The following is a 16359-nucleotide window of genomic DNA, read 5'->3' on the forward strand; positions in this document are numbered from 1 at the left end:
TATTAGGCTACATCCACATGACCGTAATGTTTTGCAAATCTGCAAATTGCGGATCTGCAAAACAGAGATACTGGCCAGTGTGCATTCCGCAATTTGCGGACTGCACATGGCCGCTGGACAAGAATAGGACATGCTCTATTTATTTTTTTGGGTGGGGCCATGGAATGGATCTACGGATGCGGAAATCACACTGCGCGCTGTCCGCATCTTTTGCGGCCCTATTGAAATAAATGGGTCCGCACCTGTTCTACAAAATTGCAGAACGGATGCGAACTCATTCATATGGTTGTGTGAATGTAGCCTTAGTGCCTTTCAGTATGATTAATGACCCCAACAGTGACCCCCAGTATGATTAATGACCCTTTTAGTGCCCCTCAGTATGATTAATGGCCTTCATTAGTGCCCCTCACTATGATTACTGGCCCCCATTAGTGCCCCCACTGTGACTAATGCTTCCATTTGTGCTACCCAGTAGGAATAATGCCCTTCTTAGTGGTTCCCATTCTGCTTGTGCAGAAAAAATTATAATACTCATCTCATCCACTTGCATGCACAGGGACACTTGCTCCATACTTCAGACAGCAGGACCTGAAGCTCCCAGGGTGATCTGGTGACATCACCAAACTGGGATCATCAAGTCCTGCTACCTCAAGTGAGGAGCGAGTGTATCTCCATGTGCAAGTGGATAAGTTGAGTATTATTATTTCAACCCCTGAGGGCCCTATTTTATACAGTACACCAGTTTGCATTCCTATCTAAACAACCTTTAAAGAAGTCTCTTTGAATTCAGTGGTGTCTATCATCAGAGACGCTGATGAGACAGGCGGTGGCCATGAAAAAGGCCAAAAATAGGACATGTCATATTTTTTGATTGATGCTTTTTACAGGCTATTAAAAAATGACCATGTGAATAGCCACTTAGACTTTAATTGGTTCTGAAAACAGCCGAGGCAGTTACAAAAACAGCAATCACATGGTTGTTTTTCACATTCGTGTGAAATAGGCCTAACCCCTTCAAATGTTGCATTTATTTTCCAATTGACTTTAAAAAGTGATTACCCTGTAGTGTGATTGCAGTATAATTACTTTGTTGAATTGGTATGCATCCACAAAATGCATTGTTAATAAATAATACTGGGTAATACCTGATATGGGGCTTGTACTTTAATTTACCTTTTTCCTTGATTCAAGATATACAGATATCAATCTTTGTTGCAAGAGCTTGTAACATATACCCACTTACATTTTTCTTGAATTTGGGTCGTAGAAGAAGAATTCCCTGGAATTTTCAACACATGATGATGTTCTCAGGTAGGTACAAAATAAACCTTAAGGCGTCTCTTACCTTTCAAAAGACTTTGCATTAATCAATAGTACAAGTGTGTACATGAGGAATAACACAATTTCTCGCCATTATATCACTTGTATCTGGCAGTTTTAGCAGTTTTCCTCTGTGCATAGTTTGGAGTTCTCTAAGAAATAGTGTTTGGGGACTACCTGCCAGCCGCTGTACACAGAAAATAGAGGATAATCTGTTTCCCAACCTTCTCTTATGCACTTAGAAGCATTCCCAGGATCATAGAGGACATTATAGAGAGGCACTGATCTGTATGGTTGTGAATAAAGCACTTAGTTGGCTTGTCTGTTTGTTGTACTGTCCACTCCTCCCCTTCCCCTCTCTGTAGACTTGCATTGATATGTGTAATATGATCCTACTGTGGAGCTGGTCCGTCTTGGATAGGATTAAGTCATTTTTTAAAGTGAAAAGCAATTAGCAAAGGGAGGAAGGAAAGGTAAACATCTGATAACATAATAACTAGACATTTATCACTGATAAGACATATTACAAAGTTTCTTGTGGTTGCTTGTACAATTGATTTATGCAGAGTTGTGTAAAAAGTTAAGGTGGTATTATACAGATCACAATAAACTATCAAAGATGTAGCTACTTGTTAACACGTATACTCATAGATAATCGTTCATACTTGCGGTTGTTACTTGTTCGCTTTTAAGTCGTTCCTTGTTAATACATGTAAAGATGGGGACAGGTGCTTAGTGAAAAGGAATGTATAAGATCGCTAGCAAGTAGATGACATATTATACGAACCGATCTATTAACGAGGAATGCTCCTTTTATAGCATGCTGAAAGATCACGATGGACAAGCGATTTAGGCGCTAGTCTTTAAATTGTTCATACTTATTACACACGATTCTCGTTCATATTCGCTCCGTGTAATAGGGCCTCTAGTGACCATTTAATTCCTAGAATTATCTTATTCCCCAGCTGATTCGTAAAGGAAAATTGTTTTCATGTAGGCCCAAAGGTTTATTACCATTGCCCTGATTTTCTACTCAGCAAAGTGTTCACAAATCACAAATATATTGTAACAATTTGTATAACTCTGGCTATCGAGTTCTAGGTGTCACGTTTTATAATTCATTTTCACACCTGATAATACAAACACAGTAATAAATGCATAGAAAAAATAAGGATTACGTAAGTGCTGTAATATTGATGTTTATGTTATTAATTTTCTATCCGATAAGTATTGAATACTGCGCCATACAAATTGTGTGTACAGTGTTCAGCTAAATAGTGGATACAATGTGTAGATAACTAGTGAATACTGCTACCAGATTAATAGTACAAATGGTACCTGGATAAATAGTAAATACACCATCTAGATAAGTAATAATGAATAATGCATACACAGTAGTTAGATAAATAGTGAATTCAGTACCTAGATATGAGTGTGTACAGTTTCCATATAAATTATATCATGCAGTGTCCAGATAACTCTTAGGATTTCTGTGTTTACCTATAAGTCAAAATGTTGCCATCCTTCTGAAATATAATGAGAAAAGTGATTCATGTTAATGTGCCTGAGGGTCTAGGGAAGTAAAAAGGTTAAGTCCTACATAACCTGGTGATCTACGGAAGTGAAGCATTAATGCCAAAATTACAAGTGGTCTATGGTAGTGAAGGGTTATTTTAACATCGTTGGTGGTCTACAGTAGTGAAAAAGATAAGTCATACCTGGTATCCAATGGGTTATTCATCTCTCGAAGCTCCAGCTATTACGGTCTGTGACTGAAAACTGAATGTCATTGACTGATCACGTTCATATTCCTATTTTCACCCTGCACTAGCCATACTGTACACATCACAGCAAAATATGAAGAGGACCGTGGTTTTAACTCTACGAACAGCAGAATGCTTTGTGAGCACTCTAATCACTAAGGGGTAGTCAAGGAGTTTGTGCAGATACAGAGTTAGGGTCCATTCACATGTCCGTTGTTTCTTTCCTGATCTGTTCCGTTTTTTGCGGAACAGATCTGGACCAGATCTGTACCCATTCATTTTCAATGGGTCCTGAAAAAAAATCGGACATTGTGCTGTCCGATTTTATTCAGGACCCATTGAAAATGAATGGGTCCAGATCTGTCCTGCAAAAAACGGAACAGATCAGGAAAGAAAGAACGAACGTGTGAATGGACCCTTACCGTGAATAGGTTGGTTTGAAAAGCTACATGGCTGTGCCTGTGACGATTATTGAGAGCACATTTGTGGCCTCCGTTACTTGCATTGTTGTTTTTTATTTATTTTTATTTTTGCAGAGTTAAATTTTTTATATTTCAGAAATTTTACACAAAAAACTATTTTGGGAAAAGATACGTTTTTGTAACACCACATTCAATTTTCGATAGTTTTTTTATTCCATTGCAGCAAAATCCTGATATCTATGTGTATTGCAGGCAGCTCCTGTTGCACATGGGGCAAGCTTTGTTCCTGAATCCCTGCCATAACAGCACCATAAATGTCCAGTGGCAGTCCCATTCAAATGCTGGATAACCCAACAACTAAATATGCAACTGTCCAGATGTTCTATTAAAGGAGTTTTCCAAGATTCTGATATTGATGACCTCCACCAATCAGCTGTTTGCAGAGGCCATGGCATGACCTCCCCACAGCTTATTAAGCACAGCACTGTCCATTGGATAGCAGCTGTACTTGGTATTGCAGTTCAGCCCCATCCACTTGGTCACCATGAGACAGATGAATGTTACGTAACTGGCCTCTTCCAACAGTTGATGACGGGGTCCCGGAAGTCAGGCCCCCACCTATCAGATACTGAAGACCTATCCTGAGGATAGGTCATTAGTTTTAAACATTCGGACAACCCCTTTAAACATGTTAGTAAATTAGGTCCATACTTATGACATAACCAAAGTTGAACAGCAGTGATGTAATAATGGCTAGCACAACGCTCTGCAGGGTTTATTAGTTAAAGAAATTATAATGCAGTAATCCCCGAGTCAGTGGCAGTTGGTCCGGGGCGGACCAGAAGGTACCTGGTTAGGTACCAGGCGTTAAAGCGTAGTCAGGCGGGCAGAGACGTTACCAGGAGCAACAGTGCAGTGCGGGATGAGGCATAAGGGAAAGATGAGGTCAGACAGGCAATAGGTCAGGGCAGGCGGCACAGGTACAGGTCAGGCAATCCAGGTTGGCAACAGGAGAGTCAAAGCAAGCAGGAAGGGATCAGATGATAAGCAGAGTCCAGGAACGAAGACTAGATCAGGAGCACACGTGAGTATCAGGAACCAGCAAACACAAGGACCTTGACACTGAGGCATCTGGGAAGGGGGCTGACCCACTTAAATATATGTAGGAGAGCCAGAGTTGGTCAGCGAGATCACCTGACCTAACCCACACAGCCCAGGGAGTGATGCGCTCCGCCCTTAGAGTAATGTAACACGAAACAAGCCGAAATCATGCTGTGTCCAGGGCTGAGTAGAAGCTATGGAGCAGAATCCTCAGAAGCAATAACACCTACAGAAACAGAGCCCAGGACCGCAGCGGTGAAATGAGAAGCACCGGCCACAGGTCACCGCTGAACACGGCGCCCGGGACCGTGGCAATAAGTGGGGGAACAGCAGTGTACAGCAGCCGCTGTTACAATCATATTTACTGATTTGCTCTACTTGAGGTGGAATTTCTAGAAGCGTTCTCTTGCCTTTCTATGAGTGGACAAATATTGCATTTTATATTCCATTGTCTTCTAATGTTCTGTTCACTTATACTTGAAAGACTTATGAAATATGCAGATTCATGTAAAAATGTAGTGTTATTGTAAAGTGTAAACCTAGCCAGTACATTACTTCTGCATCTTAATGTTCTAGCTAATTACAATTTGCAAGATGTCTGTAATGAAGACGGGCAATTAAGTAAGTGAAATATTTGTTACACGCTCTACGCTGTGATTTATTTCACAGTAATACAACATTCCACAAGTTCCTTCCTTCAGTTGAACAAAACAATATATTTATAATAAAGTTACAGAGCATCACTTACCCTTATAAATAATGAAAGAGGCGGCACGCGCCTTCTAATAAATACCAGGGGTCACTCTTCATGCTCTATAATGAGAACTACTAACCAAAAATATTTTCGCTGCCAATGCAAAGTAAGCTTGTGGCGCAGAGGAGTCCCACTCTCTGTGTCATGAACAGTCATTTTCAGCTGCATCTCCTGATGTCTATGCAGGGGCAGAGTCTCCATAGACTTTACAGGGAAAGTTCCCAGGGGGCCGCCTGGGCCCTCCTCACGGCCGGCCGTGAGGCGGGCAAGTTTTTGGGGATGTATTTTGTGCTGCTGGCCACAATATGGTATTGCTGGCCATGCCTTCCATCTATTTGGACTCATTTACGAAACGGGGCCACTTTTAGTATTTTTTCCAGGACCACTTTGAATTCCCAGTCCGCCTTTTTGTCTATGTCCTAGGTTGGCAATCAATAAATCAGGATCTACTGTTAGATCTCTGACAGGCAGTGGCGTACCTACCATATAGGCAGACCACGCAGCTGCTATGGGGCCCGTGAGGAAGGGGGGCCCGCAGTGGAGGAGAATCCCCGCCCCCGTCTATCTTCCTAACTGTCTCCCGTCTGCTAGCCCCGCCTCTCGTCGGCTAGCTCCGCCTCCCGCCTGTTACCTCCATTATGCCTGATTCCATCCTGGATTGCCACTGCCCCACCAGTAATGAAGTAAGTGACCACTTGTAGGTGAGGACAGTGGGGGGGGGGGGGGGGCTATTCCTCTGCACATATGCCATTCAGAACAGGAGGAAAGCTGGGTGCTATTATGTAATGTGACTCAGCTTTCCTGATGTCCTGCATGGCACAAGTGCAGAGACATGAGAAGATATGAGGGGAGGTGGGAGTAGTGTCACTCAGCTTTCTCAGATTATTCTCATGTCTCTCCACATGTGCCATGCAGGACAGCAGAAAAGCTGGGTGCTATTACATCATGCAATGTCCCTCAGATTTCCTGCTATCCTGCAAGGCATAAATGCAGATAATAAGAACATGGAGAGGCAGGGGGAGGGGGGCACCCAGCTTTCCCAGAGACTCCTGTCTGCACATGTGTCATGCAGGATAGCGAGTAATGACAGTGTCTCCCAGCTGTCCTGCATGACACAGAGGATGGGGAAGGGGGGCACTCGCTCCCTCAAACTTTTCTCATGTCTATGCGCATGGGCCATGCTGGACAGCAGGAAAGTTGGGTGGTATTACATCATGTAACGCCCCAGATTCTTGTCAATATATGCTGAACACCGCCGGGACCTATCAGATCCCATTCTCTAAGGCTACTTTCACACTTGCGGCAGGACAGATCCGACAGGCTGTTCACCATGTCGGATCCGCCCTGCGGCTATTTCGTGCGACCGCCGCTCCGTCCCCATTGACTATAACGGGGGCGGAGCTCTGGCGCAGCATGGCGAAAGCCGCCGGACTAAAAGGTACTGCATGTCTGACTTTTTAGTCCGGCGACTTTCGCCGTGCACCATATAGTCAATGGGGACGGAGCGGCGCTCCGGCGGCACGGCGAAATAGCCGCAGGATGGATCCGACATGGTGAACAGCCTGTCGGATCCGTCCTGCCGCAAGTGTGAAAGTACCCTAATGGGTCTGTTGGGATCCGGCATGAGTACTGCCATTTTGTAGAACAAAATACTTCTGCATGAGGTGGGGCAGGGGAGAAGTTAGGGAGGGTAGTGGGAGGAGCCAGGGCGCATAGTAGGAGGGACTAGGAACGGGCATGGGGGCCCAATCTAAATTCTTGCTATGGGGCCCAATGATTTCTGTGTACGCCCCTGCTGACAGGTCCAGAGTGGATCACAATGATCTAGAAATGTTACAATTCTATATGACGTGTCTTTCATGGATGGTCTTTCATGCCATAAGTGAAAATGACTGACTGAGGACCTGGACTTCTATCCTTATCTTTGATCTGAGCGTCAGTTAATGAGGTGCAAATCTGTTTGGCACCAACAACTGCATCTGACAAAGACCGACAAAAGTCAGATTAGATTTTTCACAGCTTTGTCTTTTGGTCAGTGTCTTTCACATCACTTAAAAAGGTGAGTGATTGAAATAATTAGCCAAATCAGTCATTTTGGATCACAAAAATCATTAATGTATGAACCTGTGCAGGACCCCCACCCCCCCTCTTCCCAGTGGTTCATAAACAAGTTGTGAGGAATTGACCAAAGGGTTATAAAAAGGATGTAGAGGGGAAACAAACACCAATGCTTCTAGGACCGACACTTAGCAATTATTACATGACAATGACATTATCTGGAGTACAGAATATTATCATTAGTGTTGGACGTGAATTTTCCAATAACGAATATTGATTGCGAATATCGGCACTTCGAGAATTTGTGAATATTTGAAATATGGTGATATATATTCGTATTTTCGAATATTCAAGATTTTTTTTCATCTGAACCCATGATCCCTCCCTGCTTCTTGCTTGTGGGCCAATGAGAAGGCTGCAAAATCTTTGTCTGAGCTTAGCAACATCCCTAGCAACCAATAGGAAAGCTGCCTACCCCTTACTATATAAGAACCTCCCCAGCAGCCCTTGTATGCAGTATTTTGCAGATCTGAGAGGGACAGCAGTGCCATTGCTGTGCTCTGTGCTTTCCACACATTACATTACATTAGTTAGATTATATATATATAATACAGATAGTTAGTGGGAGATAGTCAGTGTAGGTTAGATCCTGATATAGTGTAGCTGATAGGTTCCAGTGCAGGGTGTTAGGTAGTGTGATAGGAATTACTGTTTCTCTGCTGTCCATACATACATGCTGCAGACATAGTGCTGTGATGTCACAACAATACTTACTGCACCAATCAGTAATATGTAGTCAGAGCTGCTAAAATGTGAAGTTGCACGTATTGCGCCAAAATATGTGCATCATTAATTGCCGATTAGCTCAATTGAGAATATATTTGAGCACTCTATCTGCATATAAAGCCATTTTTAATGTTCTGCCGTGCCAAACTTCTTCAGTCTCAGGAAACTTCTAGCAGCTTGGAAAATGTAGCAAAAGTGACCCACGCCTGTATTGCGTGCGCTTTACATGAATATTACATTGCCGATTTTCGCAATCAAAAAAATAATAGCCAATTCTCCAATATATGATGAATATTCTACAAAATATTCGCGAAATATCGCGGATTCGAATATTGCCCCTGCCGCTCATCACTAATTATCATATTATTATATTGTTTTTTAATGGCTAACTGAACTGGTAACATTGAACTGTGAAGACTGACATCATACAGAACTGAGAGATTGTCATATTTCTTTAGCGTGACTTTGCCGTGACAATAATAAGATTTACTGACTTGGTTATTAAGAGTGCCTGATCGTATATCATGTGTCATCTTCATGTATTTAATGGGGCTGCCAGCTAAATCAACACTTCCCCATAAACTCATCTTTTATGATTGGTAGAGTGATAAAATGCAATGAAACCTGAAATCTATCTCATAGATTCTACTTGGGATTGTATTTAATGTATTGTGAGACATAAAATCTGATGCCATTGCACAATTATCTACATATCTGGAATAATCCAACTTATGTAACGCTAATGAGACGCTTGCTACTGAGGGCCTCGCACATGCTGAAGTGAAATGACCGCCGCTCTGCTAGGCTGGTAATGAAATGCACAGACTTGTTTTTCTTCTTTTTATTCATCAGCCTTATTCATATTTAATGTTGCATACACTACCATTTTAAAGGCTTTTTAGGCTCTTTGCACAAAGTGATCTGATATCTGCCTTTTAAAAGCCACTGTTTCATTTATCTGTGTTGGTGTCTGGCAGCTATTTTCAGGGCTTTAAAAGGTTGAAATCTGTCTTTATCAGCGGCGGCAGTCATCTGTTATTTTCTCTTAGCATTCCCTTGTCATTCTCTACTGTCTGGCCTTGCACTTTGTTTCTCTCCCAAGCTCTTTGTTTGTCACATTCAAACCCTCAGCCAGGAGAACCTTCCAAAGCTTCTCCTGCCTTTTCTATAATGGCGTGCACCGCGGAGTGCAATAGTCATAGTGATGGCTATTTAACATGAATTTACCATTGTACATTCAGTTTTGCAGCCATTTTACCTCTCAGCACTTTTATTGACCTTCTAAGCGATATGCAAGTGATGACTGGAAATAGATATGATATTCCTTTTGTGCTCGGCAAACACACTAGAATATCATTGACTGCTGGTCTTCACTGCCTTTGACGTAAACCCTTTGTGTGATGATCTGGGGTAGTGCTGAATTTTCTGGGGCCCCAAGCAACGTTGTTTCTGGGGGCTCTTGTTACACCACTAAGCTCCACCCTGCTATAGCGTTTTGCCTCGTCACTGTCAGCCCATTAAGCCCCACTATCCGCTTAGTGGTGCAGCCTGGGGACATCTGCTTCTACTCTTAAGCTGGGAGGGACTCTCTGCAGAAGAACCGGCTGCACAGCGACTATATCTGCTCCTTTAGTTTTATTTTGTCAGGCAACCGGTTGTGGCCAGAAGGGGGACCCCTAATTTCTGAGGTCCCAAGCATTTGCTCCCGGAAATTGGCAAATTTATGAGATATTACTTCATCATAGCTGCAGAGTGGAAAAGGAATAATTTCATATTAGTAAACGGGGAAATTGTTATAATAAGTAGACTTTGGGTGTACAAGATGGAGAACAACCCCCATAAGCAGCTGGGGGGAGCGAAACGTATGTTGGGTTGACTGGTACTCCACCTCGGTTTGAATTCACACATTAGTATTAGTGTTGATCGCGAATATTTTAATAGCAAATTTCTTTCGCGAATATTGGCACTTGGAGATGTAGAATATAGTGCTATCTATTTGTAATTGTGAATAATCTCGATTTTTTTTTCTCATCAGTAACCTCCCTTCTTGCTTGTGGACCAATGAGAAGGCTGCAATGTCTTTGTCTGAGCTTAGCAACATCCCTAGCAACCAATAGGAAAGTTGCCTACCCCTTACTATATAAGAACCTCCCCAGCAGGCCTTGTATACAGTATTTGCAGATCTGAGAGAGACAGCAGTGTCATTGCTGTGCTCTGTGCTTTCCTGTGTCATTACATTAGATAGTTAGTTAGCCTATATATATAATACAGATAGTTAGGGGGAGATAGTCAGTGTAGGTTAGATAGTGATATAGTGTAGCTGATAGGTTCCAGTGCAGGGTGTTAGGTAGTGTGATAGGAATTACTGTTTCTCTGTCCATACATACATGCTACAGACACAGTGCTGTGATGTCACAACAATACATAGTGCACCAATCAGTACTACTTCTACTCAGGCCTGATAAAATGTGAAGTTGCATGTATTATGCAAAAAATATGCGCATCATTAGTTCCGATTTGCGCAATCGTGAAAATAATGACTGGAGATCACGAATTCTATAATTCGCGAATTTATGCGTAAACGAATATTGCCTTTTCCGCTCATCACTAATTAATATTTGTTCAACAGATTTATGTTCTTTCTGATTAGCCCTGCTACTGATTTTTTAGTATTTCCCTGGTTAATAAGGATTGTCTGCCATGTAATAGTTACTAAAGGAGCTATTCGATTTGTGATGTATAGGGTATTGTTATTTGTACTATAGGCCATAATCTGTGGTTTAGCAACATAATTAAATCATTTTATGTATTTTTTTTAATGTTATTCTGGGTTCACGAGACAATAATAATTTTGGCATTGTCTTTGACCATGGGAGGTGAGCAGGGTTGATAATCGTCAAGAAATTCCTGGACAGTCTATAAAATAGGGCAAGGCTTTAAGGTATCTGTGACAAGCTGCTGGTACTTCAGCAGGTTGTTGTGATTGTAATTATCATCATTTTATGGCTCACAGTAACGACTGCTAATACATTCATATGAGAATATTGAGCTATAAATATGTAGTATCCCTAATTTTCACTTTGGCTTTCTATTTTGTTCTTGGGGTGGCCTTGGGATATGACAAGGGAAAATAGCCAAGCCATTGGATGGATATTCGGCTTGGCTATATATATATATATATATATATATATATATATATATAGTTGTTTCAATAAAATAATGCTAACTGTAAAGGCCATTATGTTGCATGATATACTGAGGCCTTGACTGATATATAAAGCTCCTGCATGTTGTCCCAACTGTAATTATAAGACTCTGTATATTGTCTGTAATTGAATTTAACTACTGACTACTCCTATGGGACTATTTATCTGCCAGTGATGTGGTTTGCTTTTGTGAGCTCTGCATTCATGTCTGCCTTTCAAGAATAGGTCATTAGCTGGACTTAGAGAGAAGAGATTGTTTCTTTTACCTTCTTGTAATATGTCACCTAGTGGAGAAGGAACAATGCAACTGCTCATGAATCATGGAAACACCATGTAAAGACATTGCTCATTTTCCGAGTAGTAAATTAAAATAATAATAGTAACAAAATGCTAGTGTTCTGCAAAATTAATCTCACGTCTGTATGCTGTCTCCTGTACATGATTTACGTATTTATACTGAAGATTACAGAACAGGACAAACATTGACAAAACAATAAAGTTCTATCTACCCTATTCATCTTCTTTAACCACTTCCAGACCGGGCCATTTACCCCCTTCCTGACCAGGCCTAATTTTGCAAATCTGACATATGTTACTTTATATGGTAATAGCTTAGGAACACTTATTTATCCAAGCCATTCTGATATTGTTTTCACGTGACACATTGTACTTCATGATAGTTATACATTTGAGTCAATATATTTCACCTTTATTTATGAAACAAGACCAAATTTCCCAAATATTTAGAAAAATTAGCAATTTTCAAAATTTACATTTCTCTGCTTTCAAAACAGAAAGTGATAACTATGATATGTCTACTTTATGTTGGCATAATTTTGTAAATGTCATTAAATTTTTTTAGGACATTACAAGGCTTAGAATTTTAGAAGCAATTCTTAACATTTTTAAGAAAATTTCAAAGCCCACTTTTTACGGACCAGTTCAGTTCTGAAGTCACTTTGTGGGGCTAACATAGGGGAAACCCCCCATAAATGACCCAATTGTAGAAACTACACCCCTCAAGTTACTCAAAACTGATTTTACAAACTTTGTTAACCCTTTAGGTGTTCCACAAGAATTAAAGGAATATGTAGATCAAATTTCACTTTTTTGGGAGACATTTTAATCCATTTTATTCTTTAACACATCGAGGGTTAACAGCCAAACAAACCATAATATTTATTACTCTGATTCTGCGGTTTACAGAAACCCCCCACATGTGGTCGTAAACTGATGTAAGGGCACACGACAGGGTGCAGAAGAAAAGGAGTGCCATATGTTTTTTTTGGAAGGCAGATTACGCTGAACTGGTTTTTACAGGCCATGTCCCATTTGAAGCCCCTTGATGCACCCTTACAGTAAAAACTCCCAAAAAGTGACCCCATTTTGGAAACTAGGGGATAAGATGCCAGTTTTATTGGTACTATTTTGGGTACATATGATTTTTAATTGCTCTATATTAGGTTTTTTGTGAGGCAAGGTAACCAAAAAATGGCTGTTTTGGCACTGTATTTATTTTTTACAACATTCATCTAACAGGGTAGATCATGTGCTATTTTTATAGAGCAGGTTGCTACAGACACAAGAATATCAAATATGTCTACTTTCTTTGATTGTTTCAGTTTTACATAATAAAGCATTTTTGAAAAAAAATTATGTTTTTGTGTCTCCATTTTCTGAACGCCATTTTTTTTTCTTCGGCCGATCGTCTTGTGCACTGGTTCGTTTTTTGTAGGAAGAGTAGATGTTTTTATTGGTACCATTTTTGGGTACATATGAGTTTTTTGATCATTCATTATTACACTTTATGGGGCAAGTTGACCAAAAAATTTGTTGTTTTAGCACAGTTTTTATTTATTTATTTTTACAGAGTTCACCTGTTAGGTTATGTGACATTTTTATGGAGCAGATCGTTACGGACGTTGCAATATCTAATATGTATACTTTTTCTTATTTATTTAAGTTTTACACAATAATAGCATTTTTGAAACCAAAAAATGGATGTTTTAGTGTCTCCATAGTCTGAGAGCCATAGCTTTTTTTATTTTTTGACCGTTTGTCTTAGTTAGGGTCTTATTTTTTGCAGAATAAGGTGACAGTTTGATTGGTACTATTTTGGGGGCACACTTTGTGATGTTAGGTGACAAAAAAATGTTTTTTGGGAACTGTTTTTACATAGGTCATGTGATATTTTTATAAAGCTGGTTGTTATGGATGCGGCGATACCTAATATGTGTACTAACAAGACGAGAGGGGAGGCGATTACATCAAAGCCATGTCCAGGATAGAGAGCCAATGGATTTTTAAATGCAATAGTTTGGCCCCTAACGGACTCAATCAGGAAATAGAATTGTTTGCCTTCCAATAATAAATAAACATCCAATAAGCCCCCCAAAGAAGTAGAGAATAAATAATAAATAATAAAAAACAAAAAAATTATGAAATAAATAAAGATATTGAGAATGTTCTATGGATATGCATATAACCAAATTAGATCAAAGTTGTTACCCTCCTGTATAACCTAATCCCAAATAATGCAAAAATGAAACAACAAATACATAAATGAACATTTGAAAAGAAAATGAATAGCACTTAGTATGTCCACTGTAGATTGACAGTCTGGCACCTCCCCTGTTCCAAGATCAACGCCTGCCTGTTGCCATGGGATACCGGACAAGCTATTTAAGCCTCCAATGCACAACTAACAGACTAACCCTGACGAAGGAGCCCGCTAGGCTCCGAAACGCGTTGGTTATAGTCTTTTGTCCTACGGAGGCTTCCGTACCTGCATCGGTGACGTCACCGCAAACGGTCTCCCAGGTAACAGACCAAGCTCCCTCGCGCCGCGCGTGCTTCCGGCCGGGGCCGCGCTGCAGCTGGCAGGTGAGCAGAAGAACGCCGCGATCTGAAAGGAGAACAGCACCCCTACAGGAACATCGAGAAGATCTCAAAACACGGCAGATTGAACGTCCACCCAGGGAACATTTTGGAGGAAAAGACAAGGTATCAATCACATTGGGAATATCAGCATTAACCCTTCATTTACAGCTTTACGGTTAGCACCAACACTCATATTCTCTGACCTACATACCTTTTGTCGCCCCCATTTATTGACCACATGTTTTGATCCCTATAACCAGCCACACTGGTATACTTATTCTTGCAGCCAAATAGACATTTATTCAAACTAGTACCTAATCTTAATACTCATCTAATGGATTAGTTGTTTTTGGACTGTGTACTCCAGCGCTTGTGTCCCATATCCCTTACAGGTGATATATCCATTTTGTATACATTATCCCAAGGAGAACAATAGCTCCTCAGCAGACATTAAGCAGCAGGATCTCCCCATACAGGAAGATTCACACAGATCCATACAATAGGAGCGCAAGGGGGGGGTCTCTTTTCTCTTCATTTAATATGTGTACTTGTTATTTATTTATTTCACTTTAACAAAACCAAATCACTGAATAAAGTGGCCCAAATGGGAGAAAGTGCTCAGAACCCCAAATACTGTAGCAAAAGGTGCACTACAACAATATGCAAATGATAATATATAGCTAAACCCTCATGCTGGTGTTAAAATGAGATTTTAGCAAATAGTCAAGAACATATTGGAGCCTGCGCACCCCGTCAAGGTATCTCAGTGTAGAGAGGAACCTAACGCTAAACTACCTGTAGTGTGTGAACACTGTCTGATAGGTGGAAAAGTCCGACTCACAGCCAAAGCTCCCAAAAACCTCCAATGTAGGATCACAAATACAATGGGAGGAGGCTGTGAGCCCCACCTCTAACAGGCTCATATGATGCAGGCTACCAGGTGCACCAGAATGGGAGAATCTGTTCACAGGACAACTATTAGTCATGTACTCCACAAATCTGGCCTTTATGGAAGAGTGGCAAGAAGAGAGCCATTTTTTAAAAGCAAACCACAAGAAGTTCTGTTGGCAGTTGCCACAAGCCATGCAGGGGACACAGTAAACATGTGGAAGAAGGTGCTCTGGTCAGATGAGACCAAAGTTTAATTTTTTGGCCTAAATGCAAAACGCAATGTGTGGTGGAAAAGTAACATTGCACATCACCCTGAACACACCATCCCCACCATAAAACATGGTGGTGGTAGCTTCATGCTCTGGGGGTGATTTTCTTCAGCAGGGACAGGGAAGTTGACCAGAGTTTATGGGAAGATGGACAGAGCTAAATACAGGGCAAACCTGGAGGAAAACCTGGTAGAGGTTCTGTAAAAAAACTTGAGACTAGGACGGAGGTTCACCTTCCGGCAGGACAATGACAAGCATACTGTGACGGTCACATACACTACACACAGGGGGAGGATAGTGATCACTGCGCTCCACCCTCACCCCTGGCCCTGCCTACTTGCCTTGCAAGTCCTAATGACAGGGGACAACTAGACAGTCCCTACCTAAGGATACGTGCTGGGAAGACAGACAAGACAAATAACGGAACGTGAACGGAGCAGAGAATAGTCAGGAAAAGCCAAGGTCAAATACCAGGAGAGAAATGAAGTACAACAGGAGTCTGCAAAGAATCGTCAGGTGGAAGCCGGGGTCAGGATACGAGGAGAGATGCGCAGTACAGGAGGAGCATGCAAAGGATCGTCAGGGAACAGGATGAGGTAGTATTCAGTAGTCCAACAAATAGCCAGGAACCTAGAATTAACAAGCAACTTGTGGCCAGCAGGCTGCCTGTATTTATAGTGGGGTCTGAGGGTCATGTGACGTGGCCAGCGTTACATGACCGACAGACAGACAAGTCGAGCACCAAGTGATCAGCTCGGCGCTCAAGGCAGACCTAGGAGCAGGGAGCCTCTCAGCTAGGAAAGCCGCCCTGGGAACGAGGCCAAACATAGATCCTCACTCCTGAAGCTAAGCAGCAGGTCTGCGGCTGATAGGAGACCGAGTGCGCCTTTGGCGCCCCGTGACGCATAC

The 16359-nt window shown here is 41.5% G+C and overlaps 1 protein-coding gene across 1 annotated transcript in view; it reads left to right on the top strand.

Annotated features, from left to right (window-relative positions):
• The window catches only part of SLC9A9 (solute carrier family 9 member A9), an 804798-nt gene that overhangs the window by 484466 nt on the left and 303973 nt on the right, over positions 1-16359 (top strand). The window contains exon 11 of the mRNA XM_044291747.1: positions 1200-1311. Within this exon, the coding sequence (XP_044147682.1) occupies positions 1200-1311 (112 nt within the window). The remainder of the gene's footprint in view (positions 1-1199; positions 1312-16359) is intronic.

Source organism: Bufo gargarizans, chromosome 4 (assembly GCF_014858855.1).
Source record: "Bufo gargarizans isolate SCDJY-AF-19 chromosome 4, ASM1485885v1, whole genome shotgun sequence".
Lineage (NCBI taxonomy): Eukaryota > Metazoa > Chordata > Amphibia > Anura > Bufonidae > Bufo > Bufo gargarizans.